A 22,884-nucleotide genomic window follows, 5' to 3' on the forward strand; every position below is an offset into this window, starting at 1 on the left:
CCTTGCAACACTTCACACGATTTCGTTTTTGGTCAAAGTGTGAGCAATCGCGGCACCCATCTTGCGGATAGCTTTGTCATGTCCAAATGTTGATGCAAAATATTATGTACCCGTTCATTCGAGATGCCCACAGCACTAGCAATCTCACGCACCTTCACTCTTCTGTCATCCATCACCATATCATGGATTTTATCAATGATTTCTGGAGTAGTAACCTCAACAGGGGCGTCCAGAACGTTCAGCGTTACTTGAGCCCATATGGCCACTCCGAAAATTTTGAAACCACTTATAAACTTGTTCTAATCGAAGGTGCAGAGTCACCATAATGTTTATCAAGCTTCTCTTTAGTCTCCTGAGGCGTTTTGCCTTTCATAAAGTAGTGTTTAATCAACACACGAAATTCTTTTTCGTCCATTTTTTGAAAATCACTCGACTTCCTCGATTCATACGAATGCCAAACACAAAGAAATAGACCGATCTGGCTGAAACTTGGTGTGTGTTCTTCCAAGAGATGCTACTAACTAAACATAAGCTCGATACGCGCCAGTAGTGCTATCTCTCTGACTTTGCACGGACTTTTCAAACGACCCTCGTAATTAGTTGTGACTTGCACTTCATGATGCATATTTTAAATGGTTTAGTATGAAGGTACAGTGGGTATGTGGATGCCTAAACATAGTGTTAGGCATCATCAATTTGCTTTGAAGTCTCTTTTTTATGAGTGTTAGGAAATTGGTAGGACAACCATTGCTGATGATGCCGATGGCTAAGGGTACACCTAGGAAATCAAGATACTTTATGAAAAGATATGCCCAATTTTAGAGGGGGCTTGATAGGTTCAGTTGTACTCTAGACTCTGCCTTTTATATATTCAGTGGTTCTGTTAAAAAAAATAAATAAATTAAAAAAAATGTAACATTTTGGCAGCAATTTAAGACAAGTTAGGTATTCCAGTTTCCTTTAACTTCGTAAACAAATTCCAGAATTGTTGTAAGGAATAAGGAAATTTCATTAATAAGTGATGTAAAAATTTAAAATATTGTAGGAATTGTGTTGTTGGTAATGTAATTCTCTTCATTTTTAGCTGATCACTATTTAATTTTTAATTTCCTCTTGTTGCTTAATTTCAAAAAATAATTAATGCTTAAAGAATCACTAGATAGTAAAACAGTGTTACTAGTTCGCAGATTGTTCACTTTGAGATTCGTATTACTGATTTGTCAGCATTACTTATCTTTTGCTCGGTTGGCAGCAACTGTCTTCAGTTAAAGCAGATGCAGTTCCTATTAAAATAATTCTTTCGTGCATAAATTCAATGTTTTTTTTTAAAGAAAAATCAAAATTGTAAATTAAAGCCTTGATTGTTGATTTGTCTTTATCAATCATTGGTAAAAATAATTTAAATTAAAACTTTACTATTAACAGAATTTATTAGTTTGATTTAATAGTTTCATCTTAAGAAAAAATAGATTCACTTAATTCGTTTCAATAAATATTTTTTATAGCAAGATGATTTTATTTCTTTGCTTTATTATTAATAAAAATAAACAAGGCAATATTTATTGTGTTTGCTTAGTAGTTATTCATTTGGCCACATGATAGCACTACTTGTAGAAAAATGTCTTCCACCGTTAATGTTCAGTTTTTGCTGATTTCTTTGTTGAAAATAGAGCAGAATATTCTTTGAAGTTGTAAGTTTAATTATACGATATTAAATTTGAAAAATCTTTGACTTTATTAATATTAATTAATATTATTAAAAGATTTCTAATTATTATTTCTATATAAACTGTTTTCAATAATTGCAATGGTAAAATATGTTGTTTCTTCCACTTTCTTTGGAATCATTTTTAAATATAAAATTAGCAATTGTTTGAAAGTAAATTATAGGATTTGATCACACTAAGAAGAAATTAGTACAAAATATTATTATTAATGAAACGATTATTCTAAGAAAACATTACAAGTGATGACCATCTTTGATTACTCATTTTAAATTGGGTTATATTTATTAAAATTTGAAAGGCAATTATCTTTTAAAAAATTTATGAGGGTTGCAGCATCTTTGTTTTACATTTATATTTAATAATTCGTAATAATTATTAAGTATATTATGTTAGTAAGGTGATGCACACATAAAATCTCACTAATAATGGTACAAAAAGTTTTTTTTTTTAATTTTAATAATTTTTTTCTAAATAGCTTCCATATGTTTCATCAGTTTGATGAAATCGCTTTTTTCAATTGTTTCATCCCCTGAAATAGCCTAAAAACGTTACGATTTTCGTGGCATTCTTATGTAGAAGATTCATTTCTGACAATCTTTGAAGCCACTATGTCTTCATAAAGTGGCAATGCGAATAATGCGTAGGATTTTTTAAAAAATATCCTTGTGGCAGTTCTTTTAATGTGGCTAAGTACATTACATCTTTCAAGATGAGCACCAGTTAGACTTTTAGTTCTATTGAGCATACATACTGGGCTCTCCCTATACAGTGAAGATGAGTATATAACATCTTTGAATGATTTCAAGTTTTTAGCTAGAATACTAGATGCAGCATCACTTGATTTCACACCTCTTTCTGTCTATCATCACTCACTGTTTTGATGATATGTAGGGGATTTGCTCTAATTACAAAATTATTCTTTCCTTATTGTCTTATCAACTCACTAAAGGGTCGGTCCGTCGCATTCTTTGACTTGTTACGTCTTAAATGTTGTAATATTTTAAAATAATGATTTTTTTCTGTGGCCTATCCCAACATCGGTTACCAATCAGGCTCCTCTCCAATAAACCTCAAATAAAATCGGGAAATCGAATATTCCACCTTAATGCTACTACTCCAACTCCCACACCTTCCCAGAAGACTCGATTAAGAGCATCATCTGAAAACTGGGCCGCATGATTCCTTCTAAAGTTTACATTTTTCTGTAATTTACGATCTTGTGTAAGGAGGATTAAATTTTGTTGGGAACAATCTCATTACTCCATAGTTTAGTACATTTTATTTCGAAAATGATTGCAAGACTTTTCTTTAAAATTCCATACATACGAGGGTCGTTTGAAAAGTCCGTGCAAAGTCAGAGAGATAGCACCACTGGCGCGTATCGAGGTTATGTTTAGTTAGTAGCATCTCTTGGAAGAACACACACCAAGTTTCAGCCAGATCGGTCTATTTCTTTGTGTTTGGCATTCGTTTGAATTGAGGAAGTCGAGTGTTTTTCAAAAAAATCGATGGGCATCTCGAATGAACGGGTACATAATATTTTGCATCAACATTTGGACATGACAAAGCTATCCGCAAGATGGGTGCCGCGATTGCTCACGCTTGACCAAAAACGAAATCGTGTGAAGTGTTGCAAGGACGGTTTGCAGCTGTTCCAGACGAATCCGCCGGACTTTAAGCGTCGTTTCGTCACTGTGGATGAAACATGGATACATCACTACACTCCTGAGACCAAAGAACAATCTAAACAGTGGGTTACCAAGGGGGAATCTGCGCCAAAAAAGGCGAAGACCGTTCCTTCGGCTGGAAAGATTATGGCGACTGTCTTTTGGGATTCGCAAGGAATAATCCTCATCGACTATCTGGAAAAGGGTAAAACTATTACAGGTGCATATTATTCATCGTTATTGGACTATTTGAAAACCGAGCTGCAAGAAAAACGCCCACGATTGGCCCACTAAAATGTCCTTTTCCATCACGACAACGCACCAGCTCACACCTCAGCAGTTGTGGTCGCAAAATTAATGGAAATAGGGTTCCAACTCGTTTCACATCCCCCCCTATTCTCCAGACTTGGCTCCCTCGGACTACTATTTGTTCCCCAATATGAAGAAATGGCTGGCGGGAAAAAGATTTTATTCAAACGAGGAGGTGATTGCAGAAACGAATGGCTATTTTTCAGACTTGGACAAATCCTATTATTCGGAAGGGATCAACAAACTAGAGCAGCGTTGGACGAAGTGTATAAGCCTAAAAGGAGACTATGTTGAAAAATAAAAAAGGTTTACCCCAAAAAATTAAGTAGTTTTTATTTTTGCACGGACTTTTCAAACGACCCTCGTATGTTTTTCTTTAAAAAATTGTTTTAGGTTAGTTCACAGGAATTGGGTAGGCTTCGTGTGAGGTTACATTACACTGTAATTATTTGTTTTATTGTTTAATATTGGTAAGAATTAAATATGATTCAAATTTTTGGAGTTTGGATGAGAACCTTGAGCTTTTTAGTTGAAAGCCATGAGTGTATTAACCCAAAATTTTTACCTTTTCTTAAAACTAGTGCATTTTATGGTTTTGAGTTAACGAAGGGTTAATATTTCTTAATATAAAATAAGTACTTTGATGTTAATGTGGAATTTATGTAAACATAACAAAAATTTGTTACAAGTGGGCGGATCGCCTTTAGCACCGCCCACTGACTTTTCTAACCTTTTATAAATATTTCCTCGCCTATTTATCGTTCCAGGAAAAATAATTAAATTGTAAATATTTCTTGATTAAATGTTCTCTTACTCTTGGTAAGAGAAGTATTGTAATAGTTTTTATTTTCTTTTGTTTATTAATTGAGTTCAAAAGATGTGTTCGTTTTGTGTGTGTAAATAGAAAAGTCTCGAAACTCTGTTTAATATAAAACTTAGTTTTCCGTTTAGATACAATTGTCGCTTCCGTTATTAAGACTTATTGGCCGGAAGTCGTCTTTACTGAAATAATATTTCAATTTTGCTCTCCACTTACGCCACGCCTCCAAAGCTTCCTAGAAGTTTTAAACATGGCTACCCCATATTAAATGGGAAAATCCTCCCTCTAGGAAAGTTCTTCGAAGAGAGAAGGGGTAGCAATTATGTCGGGTATAATCTTGATGCAGTGTATCATGCACTCCTTCTCGCAAAGACCTTCAAAAAAGGTAAAGGTTGTAAAGGTTCCCTTTTATTGCAAGAATATTTATTTTTCGGCAGAAATCCTTCGATGGTCATTATTCTAATTGTTAATTTGTAGACTATGATCCGGAAAATGAGGTATTGATTCGTCTTCCGCTTACTAGTTTGTCGTAATTGGCTCCCAGACATTTGAACTTACTACGATTTTTTCAATTTTTTATTTTTTTTTTTATTTTAATGTTCGCACTCACTTTTTGTGTTCATGATTCCGAAAACATTTACCTCTGTTGAAAAAACCTCGTTAATTCGCAATCTGCAACAATATTCTACCATTTCAAGCGGTAAAATTTGTTATTCGATTGTTGAAACAGTAAACTAGCCATTTCATTGAAGCCACTTCAAAGAGCGCTCTGGTTTTTTAGAACCCCTTGGATGGCCCCCCCAGTTATTAGCACAAACCTTCATGGCTCTAACCCATTATTGACATCTCAACCTATTTATTTAGTGTATTCTTGCGAGGGAATGTGATAGAGTATAATGTGATAGGAATTTAAAATTCGCTGTAGGCATAATGAATCTCTCAAATAATTCCAAAAAAATTATGCACTCTCTTTGTGAGTGAATTAGTTCTAAGGTGCTGTTTTGGTCATGTTAGGATATCAGCAGAGTTGCCGTCATTAGAAATTGCTAATCTAAATCCCCTGTGCGGGAATATTGTCCCTTTTTGAGTTTCCAAAAAAAAAAATGCTTCGATGTGGTTTTCGGAAAGAAAAATAGCAAACAACTTTCTCGTTCAAAAAAATTCGTGTGTTCCGCCTCTTTCAAACTCGGGATTAAGGTAACCACAATTTCTTGATTATATAAGACAACCATTACTATGTGAGTTTTATAATAATTTTTTCTAGAATAAATATTACAAATAATAGTTATTGAAATATTTATTATATACAAAACAAAATCTTAAAGGAAAACCAAAAGCAGATAATTTATACTTCCGTTTCAAATTCCTGGAATTGTGGGCAAATCGATCAACCGGAAATCAACACTTTTCTAATGTTTACCAGACTTCTGGTTGCATCTTTTCAAAAATACATTTTACCCACTTCAAAACTTAGGTTTTCGAAACCCTAATTCGAAAAACTGTACTGATTAAAATTCTTCTTACGAGGAGCAAAAAAAAAACATCAATTTATTATTATTAGGTGTGCTCCATCATCTGTTGCCCATAGCTTCCGGGGCTTCTAATTTTTCGTTGGGAGTTTAAATTCGAATATTTTGTGCTGAATATATTGCAAAGAAAGAAATAAAGCTCTTAACTGTTGTTTAAATCACCTCTATTATTTATCTTTAATCTAATAATAATTAAAACTGTCCGGTAGGACAGTTGTATGAGGGTTGATCGTCAAAAACTGCACGAAAAAGCGTAACGTTGAAAAACTCCCAATTTTGACAATTTTTTTCTCTTTTTCTATAAAAGATAAAATTCCCAAATTTTCTTTAAAATGTAGGGCAAATCCTCCTTTACAACTGTAATTTTTTTGCAACAACATAGATATAATAGATTTCGAGAAAAAAGTTGCTGAAAATGAGCAAAAACGGCATTTTCAAAAATGGTTGTTGTTGTTGTTGTTACCTTTTTTGTAAACTGCGTAGCGCCTAAACGCGTGAACCGATTTTCATGAATGAGGTGTCATTCGATTCGGAATTTTATGTAGATGTGCCTTTTGGGGGTCTCAACGCTGTACATCGAATGGGAGAGGAGTTAGCCCCCTTTATGTAAGGCCCCCTCCAAAATTATTATTACTAATTTCTCTGTAAATCTTGGCCCGATTTTGATAAAATTTGGTAGGATGATAGGGTTAGGGCTCCTCTACGTAACATTAAAACGACATTCTGCTCTTACACTTGTTAAGAGGAAGTATAGCAATCGTTTCAAATTATCGAGACGTGAACCGATTTTCATGAATGAAGTGTCATTCGAATCGAAATTTTGTTCAGACTTGTACTTTAAAAGTCTCGACGCCATGCCTCATAAGGAGGGGAGTTTGCCCCACCCAAATAATAGACAAAAAGAAAAATCTATCCAAAAGGTACAAAAATCTCCTTAACAAAAACTTACAGTTTAAAATGTTAAGTATAAGGGTTGATTAAACGCCAAAATGCACACAAATCAGCAGGTAACCAACATTTCATTCATACTTCATTGATATTATTTAAGTAATTTTACTGCATTAACTTTTTATTAAATTTTTTAGAATTTATTAGATGTCACAGACCCTTATGCTGGCCAGTTCATTCATAATCTGTGACATCTAATAAATTCTAAAAATGTGAAGGAAACGTTAATGCAGTAAAATTACTTAAATTTTTATAACTAATTATGTTGATGTTACTCACCTTTTATTATTATATCAAAAAACTTATAATGAATGAACTGGCCAGCATAAGAGTCTGTGACATCTAATAAATTATAAAAAATTTAATAAAAAGTTAATGCAGTAAAATTACTTAAATAATATCAATGAAGTATGAATGAAATGTTGGTTACCTGCTGATTTGTGTGCATTTTGGCGTTTAATCAACCCTTATACTTAACATTTTAAACTGTAAGTTTTTGTTAAGGAGTAATAATAAGGGAAGGGATTAGCTATGAGGTTAGCATACCGGACTCCCACGCGGTGGTCCCGAGTTTCGAATCCAGCAGCTGACCCTTAGATTTTCTCTTCCTAGGAGCTTCTAACAGCTCACTGTCCGGTGATGGACAGTGTTTTCTGTAACGAGAGAACACTGTCCGGAGGCCGGCAGTGCACTGAAAAAAGCCCCGAGTGCTAAATTAGTTGATGCGCTAAAAAAAAAAAAAAATCCTTTATTCACATATTTTGCAGAAAAATAACAAATAAATACCGTCGCTCAGTTTAAATTAGACAAAAATTAAAAAATAAATAAAATAAAACTACACTGATTATCTTTAATCTAATTTCAATTAAAGTACTTTATATGGTAATTATGGGGTAAACTGTGACGAAACATAATATGAAGAATTTTATTGACACAAATTTAAGCACATAAGTTAGAATTAAACTCTACAAATTATGGTTTAAAATTTACTTTACTGTAAGATGGTGATAAATACGTGTTTATCTGTTTAAATACCTTACCTTCTTAGAAACCTTACGTAGTTGTAAGAAACATTTAAGATAAATTTCTCTTGGCATAAGCTTAGCATATTTTAGATCTGTCTTCATAACTATCCTCGAAGTAACAATGTTTTTTCAACTAAAAATAAAATTTATTTGATCTTGACAATGAAAATAGGCTTAATAGAAAATTTTTTCTCATATATATGTACATTGTATATACGTAACCAAAGAAACTTTTAACAGTGGAAAGGTAAAATCAATAACGAGTGTTGTAGGGATTATTGTGTTTGTTAGGTTGGCAGAAATGAATATAGTTCCCCCCACTATCAAGGTATGTTTTTAGACTCCTCCCGCCATTGGCTAGCCACTTCTCTGCCTTGTCGGCGTGCAATAGAGCTGTCTTCTAGATTTGTCCAAGTTCCGAGTTTTTAAGTTTATTTTTTTTTAATTTAAAAAAAAAAAAATTCTTTTTTTTAAAATTAACTCGTTTGTTAATATTTTCTTAAGAAGTTGTAATTAAAACCTGGATTTTATTTTTATACCAAAAAATTGAATCTTTTTTCCGGGTTAACATTGAAGTTGTTTTTGATTTTTCTTTCTGTTTTTTATTAAAAAAAAAAAAAGTGATAAGAAATGTGATTAAAATTTATTTACAAAATATTTACTTGTAAATAGTTTTCTTTCATCACCGGTTGTAAGGAAGTCCTACAAGAAAAGTGCAGTTTTTCATTTGTATTTTTTTCTGTTTTGTTTCCAAGTGGTCAGTGTTTTTTTGTTTTTTTTTGGTGTACATAGTGTTTGTAAGCTTGCAAGATATTTTTAATATTATTCATCGACATCTTTAGTATTACATTTCAAGATTTTTATCGGATTCATTGGGATAATAATTAGAAACAAATAAGGAGAGTTACTACAGCAGCTTTGTATGCTTCTTACTAGATCTTACCGGGCAATGAAAGATATTGGACCGGATATGGTAAGTTTATCTTTGTTTTTTGAAAATTAAGAACTTAAATTTCTTACCTAGATTTTTTTCAATAATCACTAATTGAAAGTTATAGTTTTTTCATCTTTACGTATGAAACAAAGAAGTACATACACATGATACAGCTGTAGGCCGACGATGGGCTTATGCCGTGTTGCCATATGCCGGTATAATATTCTATGTATTTTTTCAGTGTGTGCGTATTGTGTACGATGTGGCAACGTTGCTTCATTTTACCCCTTACTTTGTATCTTGTACGCCTTTCTTTTGTTTAACTACGTACAAGCATCATTCTGTTCTATCTTCTTCTAGAGTGTTGTCGTGTCTTCTACGTAAAAAAAAAAAAAATTGTTCTTGTTTTACTACCTACCTAGCTTACCAATTAATTTATTGTCAAAGTTACCATCACCTTAAAATATCTTTATAGTATCTATTGTTATTGTTTTCTTTGTTACGCCTGTTATATATCTAAACAGTTAAATACCAGTCAAATTTTAATATTTGATTAATTTGGAAATCTTTTTTTTTTTTTTTTTTTTTAATCCCCCTGTCAACAAACACTGTTGGGATTGTTCTTATTTTTGTTTTTAGCGTGGGTCATCAAAATCAACTTTTGTTCGCCGGAAATGGGGTTTTTGTCACTTCAATTCTATCTTTTTAGCTTTAGAATTTGAAGTTTTTTTTTTTAATTTTCTAGGCTTCAGGGTGGGGGGCCATTCTCGAAGGTTTTGACCAAAAGATTTATTGGCAATGCCATTTTATAATAACCCTCTAATTCTCAATTTTGTTTTTTTATATTATATAATGACGTATTAGATTTTCAATGCGGGTATTAAATAATTTTTTATTATTATTAATGCCTTTAAAGGAGCGCCCCTTGAGTTGACTTTGGGCACTAAACTTTAAAAAATTAAGGAAAATATATTTAAACACATTATAGAAAATAAAAAATGCAAAACAATACACATAATGTGTCACATTTATTTATGTGACTTAAATACATTATATTATTTACGTAATTCATTAGTTACCAAACTTCTTTTTTCTTTTCTTTTTTTACATCGTCACCACCTCCCACTTTGTTTTTTATAACAATTCAATTTTATAACTATTTTTATATTAATTACATATTAGGGAAGGGATTAGCTATGAGGTTAGCATACTGGTCTCCCACGCGGAGGTCCCGGTTAATTTCTCGGGAGGGTCGTTTGAAAAGTCCGTGCAAAAATAAAAACTACTTAATTTTTTGGGGTAAACCTTTTTTATTTTTCAACATAGTCTCCTTTTAGGCTTATACACTTCGTCCAACGCTGCTCTAGTTTGTTGATCCCTTCCGAATAATAGGATTTGTCCAAGTCAGAAAAATAGCCATTCGTTTCTGCAATCACCTCCTCGTTTGAATAAAATCTTTTTCCCGCCAGCCATTTCTTCATATTAGGGAACAAATAGTAGTCCGAGGGAGCCAAGTCTGGAGAATAGGGGGGATGTGAAACGAGTTGGAACCCTATTTCCATTAATTTTGCGACCACAACTGCTGAGGTGTGAGCTGGTGCGTTGTCGTAATGGAAAAGGACTTTTTTTGTGGGCCAATCGTATGCGTTTTTCTTGCAGCTCGGTTTTCAAACGGTCCAATAATGATGAATAATATGCACCTTTAATAGTTTTACCCTTTTCCAGATAGTCGATGAGGATTATTCCTTGCGAATCCCAAAAGACAGTCGCCATAATCTTTCCGGCCGAAGGAACGGTCTTCGCCTTTTTTGGCGCAGATTCCCTCTTGGTAACCCATTGTTTAGATTGTTCTTTGGTCTCAGGAGTGTAGTGATGTGTCCATGTTTCATCCACAGTGACGAAACGACGCTTAAAGTCCTGCGGATTCTTCTGGAACAGCTGCAAACCGTCCTTGCAACACTTTACACGATTTCGTTTTTGGTCAAGCGTGAGCAATCGCGGCACTCATCTTGCGGATAGTATTGTCATGTCCAAATGTTGATGCAAAATATTATGTAACCGTTCATTCGAGATGCCCACAGCACTAGCAATCTCACGCACCTTCACTCTTCTGTCATCCATCACCATATCATGGATTTTATCAATGATTTCTGGAGTAGTAACCTCAACAGGGCGTCCAGAACGTTCAGCGTCACTTGTGCCACTCCGAAAATTTTGAAACCACTTATAAACTGTTCTAATCGAAGAGTCACCATAATGTTTATCAAGCTTCTCTTTAGTCTCCTGAGGCGTTTTGCCTTTCATAAAGTAGTGTTTAATCAACACTCGAAATTCTTTTTCGTCCATTTTTTGAAAATCACTCGACTTCCTCGATTCAAACGAATGCCAAACACAAAGAAATAGACCGATCTGGCTGAAACTTGGCGTGAAGAGATGCTACTAACTAAACATAACCTCGATAAGCGCCAGTGGTGCTATCTCTCTGACTTTGCACGGACTTTTCAAACGACCCTCGTATTGTGGCTCTCCGACTTTAGAGCTCAATCAGACTTAATTCTGGAGAGTGGCTCCTAGATAAAGCTCCTCAGGCCTTGGTTTTTTCCTCCCCGAGAAGTAACATCCTTAGCCATACAAACCCCTCACACTGACAGAACACGTGCAGTACCGTTTCATCTTCTTCCTGACAGAACCTACAAAGGCTAGCCATCGGCCAGGCCCATGCGATGCGATGTATTTTCTGAGCCTGCAGTGGCCCAGTTAATAAGCCTACAATATCCTTACAGCCCCACGGCCTTGACGGATTAATTCTGCGGTCAGCGAATAAGTGTTGTTGCTTAAAAGCCATTAAGATAAGTACCATTAAAGCAAATAGCTTAGCGTGGTTTTTTTATCTGGGTACGTTGAAGTCAGGGTGTATTTTAAATTAAGGAAAACTAAAAAAAAATCTAAATATCTTTCCAATTCCTTGAAGAAGTACCGGAAATACTTTATGGATTTGATTTTTGGAAATGATTTTCTAGATATTGGAAAAGATTCTATTGGCGTATCCTTTAAATGTTTCGTTTCCAATTTAAGTTAAATTCTTTATCCAAGACACAATAGAAAATTCTCCTTTTCCTAGAATAAATATAATTTATCGCAATTCTGTCCATCTCGGATTATCTTCCACGGATTACTTTTGTCAAAAGAGCCCGGGGTTCTAAGATATAAAATTATAAATGAAGAACCGACATTTTGAATATCTTTTATTTATTTTTGTTTATTATTTAAGGCGCGTCAACTTCTAAGGTTATTAGCGCCCGGAGCTTTTTCCAGTGCACTGCCGGCCTCCGGACAGTGGTCTCTCGTTACAGACAACACTGTCCATCACCGGACAGTGAGCTGTAAGAAGCTCCTAGGAAGAGAAAATCTAAGGGTCAGCAGCTGGATTCGAACCCGGGACCTCCGCGTGGGAGTCCAGTACGCTAACCGCATAGCTAATCCCTTCCCTATCTTTTATTTATTATTATTATTATTATTTTATTTTCAAGAAGTTTGATTTATTTTATTCTTTTAAAAAAGCTTCAACCCTCATCTTTTTCTGTCTCATGCTCTTTTTATTTGTATTTTTTATTTTAATTCATTTAATATTATTATTTTACTAGAAAAATAAAGGATTTAATTAATTAATTTATCGCAATTCGTTATTTGAATGAAATATTGAAACTTTTTATGTTTTTAAAGGTTCATTAATAGCAAATTAATTTTCTTAAATGGAAATTTGATTAATATTTGCAAAGTTTTATCAAACAATGGAAGAGACTGGTTGCTGTTGTTGTGTGGAGGGGGTATGTTGGCTGTTTTATAAATGTGAAAATGATTTTAAAAAGAAGAAAAACAAAAACTCACACTAAGAAACAAACACAGCAGTTCTTGTAGTTACCGGAAATGATACTTTTTTTAGAGGTCCCCTCAAAATTCCTAATTTCGAATCAGTCACGTGAAGATTAATTAACTTTTGAACAATGACAGTTTACCGGATGTGTCACTTTTTTTGGTAAATTAAATGTTCATATTGGTCAATATACACCCTTCCCCTATCCCTACAACGCTCCATGCGAATTTACCATTGTTCGAAACAGTGCTGGAAGTCTTTTTCTGTTGAGCTCCTGCATGACGCGTGCCGCTTTTTCTTTCACAGCTTCAAAGGACTGAAATCGTGTTCCTTTTAATGCAGATTTGACTTTAGGGAACAGATGAAAGTCACATGGGGGCCAGGTCAGGCGAATAAGGCGGATGGCCGAAAACTTGGATGTTGTACTTGGCTAGAAACCTCTTGACAGACAATGCAGTGTGAGCTGGCGCGTTGTCTTGATGGAGAACCCGTGACTTGTTCTTCCACAAATCGGGTCGTTTTTTTCTTACTCTTTCACGGAGTTGAGTAAGCACCTCATGGTAGTAATGTTGATTCAATTATAATCGATATTTTCATCCGTTTTGGACGTGGAAATTTCACTACAATTCGTTGCTCTACTACATGTGTAGTATCATGTTTTCGGCAAAACGAAACTAACACCTCTTACACAAACGACGGTTCCGGTCAGACAGATTTCTCTACAAACACGTGAGAGGCTGCAATCGAAAGAGAAGGCTTTATGCTGCACAGCTGTCGGTCGTTAAGATTTGGTGCATGCATAGTTCTTCTATTAGCAGCAACAGTCTCGTTATTTAATAGCCACACCTCGTATTCCTGTACAGACCTGTTGAGCAGCTATGTGATAAGACACGTCAATTATTGAAAGCTTAATGTTGTATGTTGTGGAGTCGTAGACGTTAAATGAAGATGTAGAGAAGAAATTGCTGTTCATAGAAGAATAGAATATTGGAGTAATGGTACCAGAGAGTTGCAGATTTAAAAGGCAAACTAAACAGGAAATGAGAGAATAAATTCAGTGCTCTTCAAAATGCAGTAAAGACCGGGGAGATTCGAAAAATGAAGTAATGAGTAAGATTTCTGTTGGCAATCATGTATCGGCAGTTTTTGTACTGAGCGGCCTAGGATTTAGTGGCAATCCATAATCCATGGAAGGCATGTGTAGAAATGGATTGCATTAGAAGAATGCTCTAAATGTAGATGTGGTATACTTGCAAAAATCCAACAAAATGTTTTTTTGGTTGAGATCAGCTACACTAGACTAGTGAGCAAAAAAATTGTACGTAATAATACTGTAGAGTCTTTATTAAACTGGCATTTACCCAATTTCAGAATTTAAATTAAATAGACTGGCATTACCCCTACTCCATAGCCATTGAATATTTCAAGTACATTTTTTTTATAACTGATATAATTTGAGAATACTTTAGTGGGAGAATTTCATGAATTTTGCGCTAAATAAAATTTAAAAAATGTACGGTCGATCGTACTGGTGATGGGTGTATGAAGGAGAAAAGCAAGTCGGTAGGACATGTGGCCGCAGGATGTCGACGTACTCCCAGTTATGCGCGGACCAGAGTGGGGATCAAGCAAAAATAACGTGTTAGTTCCCGGCATTAGACTGCCAACTGTCTTATCGTCCACTCTTCTGCTGCGCTTTTCTGCTGTATCGTCTTCCTTCCTCTAGGTTTTTGTTTTTGAAATTTAAAAATATTATTTCATTAGGCCATCGATCTAATCTTTCATTTAATAACCAACGACTGGTATGCACTTCTATGCTAAAACCCGTCTGGACATACTGGTATTGAACTGTGGGGTTCAACGAAACGCTCAGATCTTCAGAGAATTCAATCTTTTCAGCCATATCTTCGTAATATACTGCTATTCAATTCAGACCTGTTTAGCAGCTTCATGATTGAGACCTTTCAATTATTGAGTGTATAATATTGTATGCAGTGGAGTCATAGACGTTAAATGAAGATCTGGTGAGGGAATTGCTGTTCCCAGAATAGAATATTAGAGTAGTAGTACCAGAAATTCAGTCGAAAATTCTCCGCACTATCGGTAACGCTCCATTTTATGTTTCAAATCTAACTATCCACAGACTTGGAAATTCTGTTAGTAAATCAAATTGTGCTCCAACTCATTATAAAAACTATCATTCGAACTTACAGTCTCATTCCAATTCCTCTTGTCTGCCATTGTAACATCTCATCACCTTCCAGATCATCCTCCTGAGTGATTAAAACGCTAGTGGCCTGCCTTGTGATTCCCACTCTTCTGAAAAGAGTAGCTAATCCTAGAGACGACTTAGGGAGTGTTATCTCTGGGTAGTTTCTCCCCTCAATTAGTGAGTGCATAGTTATATCAGTTACCGTCATTGTTACTATTAGTACATCTAACGCTGGTGTTACTTTCAAAATGAATTATACAAATATGTTTGTAAAATCTTGTATTTACGAGGTGTGGCTATTAAATAACGAGACTATTGCCATAAAACATTTTTATTTTAAATTTATACATATTTAGTTATTATCACCTTCAATATACACCCCTCCCCTATCACTACAACGCTCTACAATGGTATATACAAATATACCATTGTTCAAAACAGTGCTGGAAGTCTTTTTCTGTGAGCTCCTGCATGACGCGTGCCGCTTTTTCTTTCACAGCCATCAACGGACTGAAATCGTGTTCCTTTTAATGCAGATTTGACTTTGGGGAACAGACAAAAGTCACAAGGGGGCCAGGTCAGGCGAATAAGGCGGTTAGCCTAAAACTGGGATGTTGTACTTGGCTAGAAACGTCTTGACAGATAATGCAGTGTGGTGAACCCATGACTTGTTCTTCCACAAATCGGGTCGTTTTTTTCCTTACTCTTTCACGGAGTTGAGCAAGCACCTCACGGTAGTAATGTTGATTAATTATAATCGATAGTTTCATCCGTTTTGGACCCGGGCGGTCATCATCTCCGACGTCTTCTCGGCCATCTTGGAAACGCTTGAACCACTCAGATTAATATTCATCGCCATAGACTTCTTTTAATAAAAGATAAGTTTCAGTAGAGATTTTACTAAGTTTCATGTGAAATTTCACGACAATTCGTTGCTCTACTAAATGTGTAGTATCATGTTTTCGGCAAAACGAAACTAACACCTCTTACACAAACGACGGTTCCGGTCAGACAGATTTCTCTACAAACACGTGAGAGGCTGCAATGGAAAGAGAAGGCTTTACGCTGCACAGCTGTCGGTCGTTAAGATTTGGCGCATGCATAGTTCTTCTATTAGCAGCATCAGTCTCGTTATTTAATAGCCACACCTTGTAGTATTCAATTAGCGAGTAATGGGGCTCCTCTCCCATTTGATGTACAGCGTCGAGACCACCAAATGGTACATCTACATGAAATTCCGAATCGATTGGCATCTCATTCATGAAAATCGGTTCGCGCGTTTAGGCGCTACGTTGTTTACAAAAAAGGAAACATTACAACAATTTTTGAAAATGTTATTTTTGCTCATTTTCAGCAACTTTTTTCTCGATCTGGGTTGTTGAAAAAAAAGAAAAAATACAGTCATAAAGGAGGATTTGACCTATATTATATAGTAAGTTTGGGAATTTTATCTTTTATAGAAAAAGAGAAACAAATTGACAAAGTTGGGTGTTTTTCAACGTTACGCTTTTTCGTGCACTTTTTGACAATCAACCCTTATACAACTGTCTTACCGGACAGTTTTAATAACTAACACATAATGAATACGGTATTCCATTGATCGCCCTCTCGGAAATGCTCTCCCACAGCCCATTCAATCAAACATCTTTAAATTTTCTACACCTTACAGACATTCTGTACAGACAGGACATAATTTTAGATTATTCTGTATCTATGCACTTCCTCAGCACAAATAAATGATGCCCATTTATATAGAACGTTTCTTTGAGACTCCTGTCTACTAACATCTGCTATCCACCTTTCCGCTTCAGGACACCTGTTCTTGTTCATGCCATCTGCCTCTTTACTTTTAGTAAATATCTTGGCTTGCTTTAACACAATTTTATCATCTCAAAGTGGAGATGTTTAAACTATACTTGAAGATCTGTAGTAACATAATTTTTTGTTTTTCTTATTCCTCGTTAAAACTTCCATTTTAGATCGTGGTGAGTTTGAACTCTCTAAATACTGGCTTCAGGAATTTTAATTTATAGATTTTTCTACTCAGTTTTTTGGATGTTCTTACTAGTTTAGTGTTTTTGACTAGATCTCTATTATTGTCTTTTATTTAAAGAGTTAGATGCAATTAAAAAATTGCCTTGGTTTTTTCGATTCCCATTCTTGAGTAATTATGACCTAATTAAATACATTTTTATACATGAATTATAAGTTTTAAAAAAAAGGGCCACAGCCTTCAATAGTTTTGTTGTAGGGGAAGTACCGGAGACAGCAGGACTGGTGAATCAGCAGAGAGCCCTTCACAGCCAGTTCCTCAGCGATCAATACGCTTTTGGGTTCTTTATCGACCTACTTTGCACATCTATTAGCTTTACTTCTTTCTCTATACCTTCTAAGTTAATATTTTGATTTTATTTAATTGCAATAATGTCTAGCTAAATTTGCGGCCCAATTTTCTCGTAACATTTTCGCCTAATTTGTTTATAAATAAATACAAAAAAATCGAGAAATAATTATTTAATTAGTATTGCAAATTATAGAAGGAGGTGCTCATCACAATTGCTGAAAAAAATTTAATAAAAAAAACAGTTACGCTTTATGATTACGAATAGTCTATTCTTTGTAAACACCGCCATTCGTCAAATTTGCAGTAAACAAGTGATTTTTACCTATTATTCTATATAATTAATGTTAATTTATTCTTTATAAAGTATAATATAAACAGATATGCAAATTTTGCTTTGTAAGATTGTTGTAAGGGAATAGAGAACTTTTTCAAGGCTATTATTGATGGTTGGTCTGATTTTTATTATTATTATTATTTTAAATGATTTAAGGCGCGTCAACAACTGAGGTTATTGGCGCCCAGAGCTTTTTTCAGTGCACTGCCGGCCTCCGGACAGTGTACTCTTGTTACAGATAACACTGTCCACCACCTGTGACTGTGAGCTATAAGAAAGAGAAAATCTAAGGGGTCAGCAGCTGGATTCGAACCCGGGACCTCCGCGTGGGAGTCCAGTATGCTAACCTCATAGCTAATCCCTTCCCTCCCTATTATTATTATTATGGAAAGGGTTCCCTTAGTCCTCTTATAATAAACTGGTCTTACGATACGTCCGGAGTCCCGGAAATGCGCTAAAAAAATGTTCCGGGCGCCAATGACTATTATTAAAAAAAATTCTTTGAACAAATTATTTGTGTTTAATTGTAATAATTCACACTTATACTTATTGTTACTGCGGACATTATTGTTTTGATAGTGTCCTATTTCATTACGATTTTATACAAATTAATAATTTTTTGGTCCTCTTTTTAGTGAGAAAAGTGATTGATAAAATTTTTATAATTTCCAAAAATTTTGGGGGGGGGAAGATTTGTCACATGTGTGGAAGAGAAATTACAAATTACCATCTCTGAAATCATACTACTCGAGATATATCCTAAACTAATCTACAACCCTAGTTTGGATTGTTTGTTGTTGATCTATTACCCTTATCATTAAACAAAATCCTGAAACAGTTTCTAATGAGCTACGAAACAGAGGCTATCAAATATTTTCCTTTTCACCTATACGAGGGTCATTCAATAAGTAACGAGACAAATTATTATTGCCCAAAAACGGTTTATTGAATCAGTACAAAACTTTGGTTACTTTTCAACATAGTCCCCAGCAACACTTTACACTTGTCCCATCTTTCTGCTAATTTGTAAATGCCCTTGGCATAAAATTCTTTGGGTTGATCTCGAAGCCACTTTTACACCTGATTTTTTACCTCTTCATTGGATCGAAAATGTATCCCTCGTAGACTATATTTAACGGGTCCAAACAGATGGAAGTCTGATGGGGCGAGGTCGGGGCTGTAGGGGGGATGTGGAAGGATCTCCCATCCCAGTTTCTGAAGTTTTTCTTTCGTCAGCTGTGCCGTATGTGGACGGGCGTTGTCATGAAGCAAAATCACGCCTTCAGTCAAGAGCCCACGGCGTTTCGTTCGAATTGCAGGTCTTATCTTGTTTTCCAGCATGTCACTGTAGTACTGGCTGTTGATTGTTCTTTGGCCTTCAAGAAAATCACAATAAATTGGCCCCTGAAAATCCCAGAGAATACTGTAAGCATGACTTTACCGGCAGATGGCTGGGTCCTGAATTTTTTCCGAATGGGAGAAGTCGTATGCTTCCACTCAAGGCTCTATCGTTTTGACTCTGGCTCATAGTGGTGGATCCATGTTTCATCACATGTTACAATTCTTTTGAAAAAACCTTCTCCTTCAGTCGAATATCGATTTTTCAACTGTTGACTGATTTGAAGCCGGGTTTCTTTGTGAGCTTCCGTGAATTGTCTGGGCACCCATCTCGCACAGGTTTTCTTGTACTGCAGCTTGTTGTGAATAATGTTATGGACAGTTCCAACACTCGCGTTTACTTTTTCACTTAGCAGTTTAACGGTGATACGCCTATTGTCCCGAATTAACGCGTCAATCCGAGATTCGAGAGAGGAAGTTCCAACTTCGATCGGTCGTCCACTGCGTTGCTCGTCAGAAACTTTTGTACGGCCACTTTGAAACTGTTCTACCCATTTGTAAACGTTCGAACGATTCAAACAATTGTCTCTGTACACTTTTAACATTCTTTTGTAGATTTTACTACCTTTCTCACCTTCCGCGACTAAAAATCTGATCACGGCACGTTGTTCTTCCACGGTGCAATTCTCGAGCGGACTCGCCATCGTTAACTGAGTAAATTTCAGGTTATGTTTACAAAATATAATTGAACAGCTGATCAGATGTCATCGCAAGGTTGCCAACTTTATGTCCTGAAAGTTTCATACGGATCAATTTAGCTGTTTTTGAGCAGTAGTAATTTGTCTCGTTACTTATTGAATGACCCTCGTATAATACATTTTCAGGTTCTTTTTTTTTTTGCATCCGCCATATTTTCGCCATTACAAATAGTGACTAAATTGAGTCAATAATAACAGTAAATTAAGTTCTCTTAAAAAAAAAAGAAAAAAAGATAACTGATATGACGACTGGGGTAATTCTTACCTTGACACATTCAAAACAATTATATTCGGAATAATTTGTACATTAACATCTCATGCATGCCAATTAGTAGCCAGTGCCTTCTTGATCTCAACCTTGACCATAAAGTGCTGCTTATGAAGGCAGAGGGTGTAAATTGACTAAATTCTGTACTTTTTCAATATTTTTTTTGGTAATGAGGTTTTCGAAAGCTAAAATTTCTCTCATAGTCACTTGTAACGCTTATTATTATTTGATTGCAATTTTAAAACTTAATTCTACAAAAATTTAATAAGATCGCACAATATTAGTTTTTATAGAGTAATTAGAATAAAACAGTCTAGGAACCTATTAACACCTGTAAGTGATTAGCAGCTGCGTTATTACGTATTTGATAGTTTGGTGACAGTGAACGAACTAGTTGGTGTCAGTAACCTTATTTTACATAAATAAACAAAACATTTATCTTTTAGGCATAGTAATGTATTTAGAATATATTGAACTTCTAATCTTTTTATGTATAAAGTGGTCCTCTCATAATAACAGTGGGTAAAGAGCCCCATTATATTTGAACGTCCCTTATCGGGCTACATCATCGTATAAAAAAATAAGTTGAACTCGTATGTTTTAACTCTTAAAATGTATACTGCGGCAAACACGCTGGTAATTCTGTCGTAATTATTATCTCTGGTTATTCACATTATTTTAATCTTTGTACTTCCGGCAGTTGTTTCCATTAGAATGTGGAACAATTAAAAGGCAATTTCCTGTTGAATTTCTGGTTATATCTGTTAAAAGTAACATTTCTGTTTGTAGAAGTGTGAAAGAAGTTAAACAAACGGGACGTAATTTGGTCTAGAAACTGTAAATGTACTTTTTTAGGAATACTATTGGTTGAATTATTATAGTTCACTCTGTAAGTGCATTAATTGTGCATCAAGTGTGGTGCATTAGATTATTTAGTTAGTAGAAAGATACTACAGGGTGGGGCAAAAGGTATGAACCAGTTTTAAAGGGATGTAAAACAAATACAATTCAGCTTACAGAAATTATGTTTATATTGTTTAATTCAGTACAGAAACTAGTTTTTTACATTAAGTTTGAAAGATGATATCACGTAGGTGGTGGCCATCAGCCGCGATGCACTCTTGAAGGCGAATTCTGAAGTTTTCAACCGCTCTTCTGCATATTTCGATGGGTATTGCCGTAACTTCCTCTCTGATTCTGTCCTTTATGGGGGTGCATAAAGGAAAAGGTTTTTAAACATCGTCTACATACCCAGGAAGAAGTTAAGGACAGAATCAGAGAGGAAGTTACGGCAATACCCATCGAAATGTGCAGAAGAGCGGTTGAAAACTTCAGAATTCTCCTTCAAGAGTGCATCGCGGCTGACGGCCGCCACCTACTTGATATCATCTTTCAAACTTAATGTAAAAAACTAGATTCTGTACTGAATTAAACAATATAAACATAATTTCTGTAAGTTGAATTGTTTTTGTTTTACATCCCTTTAATACCGGTTCATACCTTTTGCCCCACCCTGTACAATTGTAACATGTGCGGAGATTGCGAGTTGCTATTGGCCCTTAGTTTTTCTTAGGTTATCCTAAAATCTTATTACTGTCCGGTGGTGGATAGAGTTGTTGGTAACGAGAGAACACTCTCCGGCTGTACCCAAAATAAAAAAAGCTGAGGCTTCCAATGACCTCTGAGATGTTGACACGCTTCATAATTAAAAAAAAACTTAAGCAGAATCAGTTCTTCAAGAAGAAGAATAAAACAAAACGAAAAACTGTATTCTCAGTATCTAATGCCATTATCATCGGCAAGCTTACACAGTAACCATCCAAGAAGAAATGGTATTATCTATTGATATGATTTCATGGCTACCGCCGTTTTTAGTCCACGATATGGATTTGTAGAAATTTAGTTAGCATGTTGTGAATCCAGAGAGTTGTGAATGATTCGTCTTAGAATGGAGATTTTTATGTATCCAGATTGGGCTAGTTCTGAAACGAGTATGTATGGATTTTAGACGTAGGAGGGAACGTTAACTATTGAACATAGAATTTTATGAACTTTAAGGTTTTGAAGACGGTTGCTATTGTACTTCGTTAGGGCTTGAGGCGATGAGGTGCATTCGTCCATATTGGAACAAGAAGGACCGGTATATAGTTTTCTTCTGTTCCTTAGACAGCTTTGAACATTAAGAATTCCCGAATTTAATATTGAATAAATTAATGTAAGAAATACTATTCAGTATTGTACGAGGTGTGACTATTAAATAACGAGACTGATGCTGCTACAGAAGAACTATGCTTGCGCCAAATCCTAACGACAGACAGCTGTGCAGCGTAAAGCCTTCTCTTTCCATTGCAGCGTCTCACGTGTTTGTAGAGAAATCTGTCTGACCGGAACCGTCGTTTGTGTAAGAGGTGTTAGTTTCGTTTTGCCGAAAACATGATACTACACATGTAGTAGACCAAGGAATTGTCGTGAAATTTCACATGAAACTTGTTAAAACAGCTACTGAAACTTATCTTTTATTAAAAGAAGTTTATGGCGATGAATGTTTATGGCGCAAGTTTTTGAGTGGTTCAAGCGTTTCCAAGATGGCTGAGAAGACGTCGGAGATGATGACCGCCCGGGTCCAAAACGGATGAAACTATCGATTATAATTAATCAACAGTACTACCGTGAGGTGCTTGCTCAACTCCGTGAAAGAGTAAAGAAAAAAACGACCCGATTTGTGGAAGAACAAGTCATGGGTTCTCCACACTGCATTATCTGTCAAGACGTTACTAGCCAAGTACAACATCCCAGT

The 22,884-nt window shown here is 35.3% G+C and overlaps 1 protein-coding gene across 21 annotated transcripts in view; it reads left to right on the forward strand.

The window, feature by feature from the left end:
* pum (pumilio) overlaps positions 1 to 22,884 on the forward strand; it is a 685,135-nt gene that overhangs the window by 10,703 nt on the left and 651,548 nt on the right. The window contains exon 1 of one of the 21 annotated variants that reach the window (XM_074127690.1): positions 8,365 to 8,998. The exons of 17 other annotated variants lie outside the window; for them this stretch is intronic. In XM_074127690.1, coding sequence (XP_073983791.1) covers positions 8,948 to 8,998 — 51 coding nt within the window. In that variant the 5' untranslated portion in view covers positions 8,365 to 8,947. Of the gene's footprint in view, positions 1 to 8,364; positions 8,999 to 22,884 lie in introns of those variants that run through there. 3 more of the 21 variants (XM_074127691.1, XM_074127694.1, XM_074127695.1) reach the window with 3 other exon arrangements.

Source organism: Rhodnius prolixus, unplaced genomic scaffold (genome assembly GCF_049639745.1).
Source record: "Rhodnius prolixus isolate KJV_2025 unplaced genomic scaffold, Rpr scaffold_9, whole genome shotgun sequence".
Taxonomy (NCBI): Eukaryota; Metazoa; Arthropoda; class Insecta; order Hemiptera; family Reduviidae; genus Rhodnius; species Rhodnius prolixus.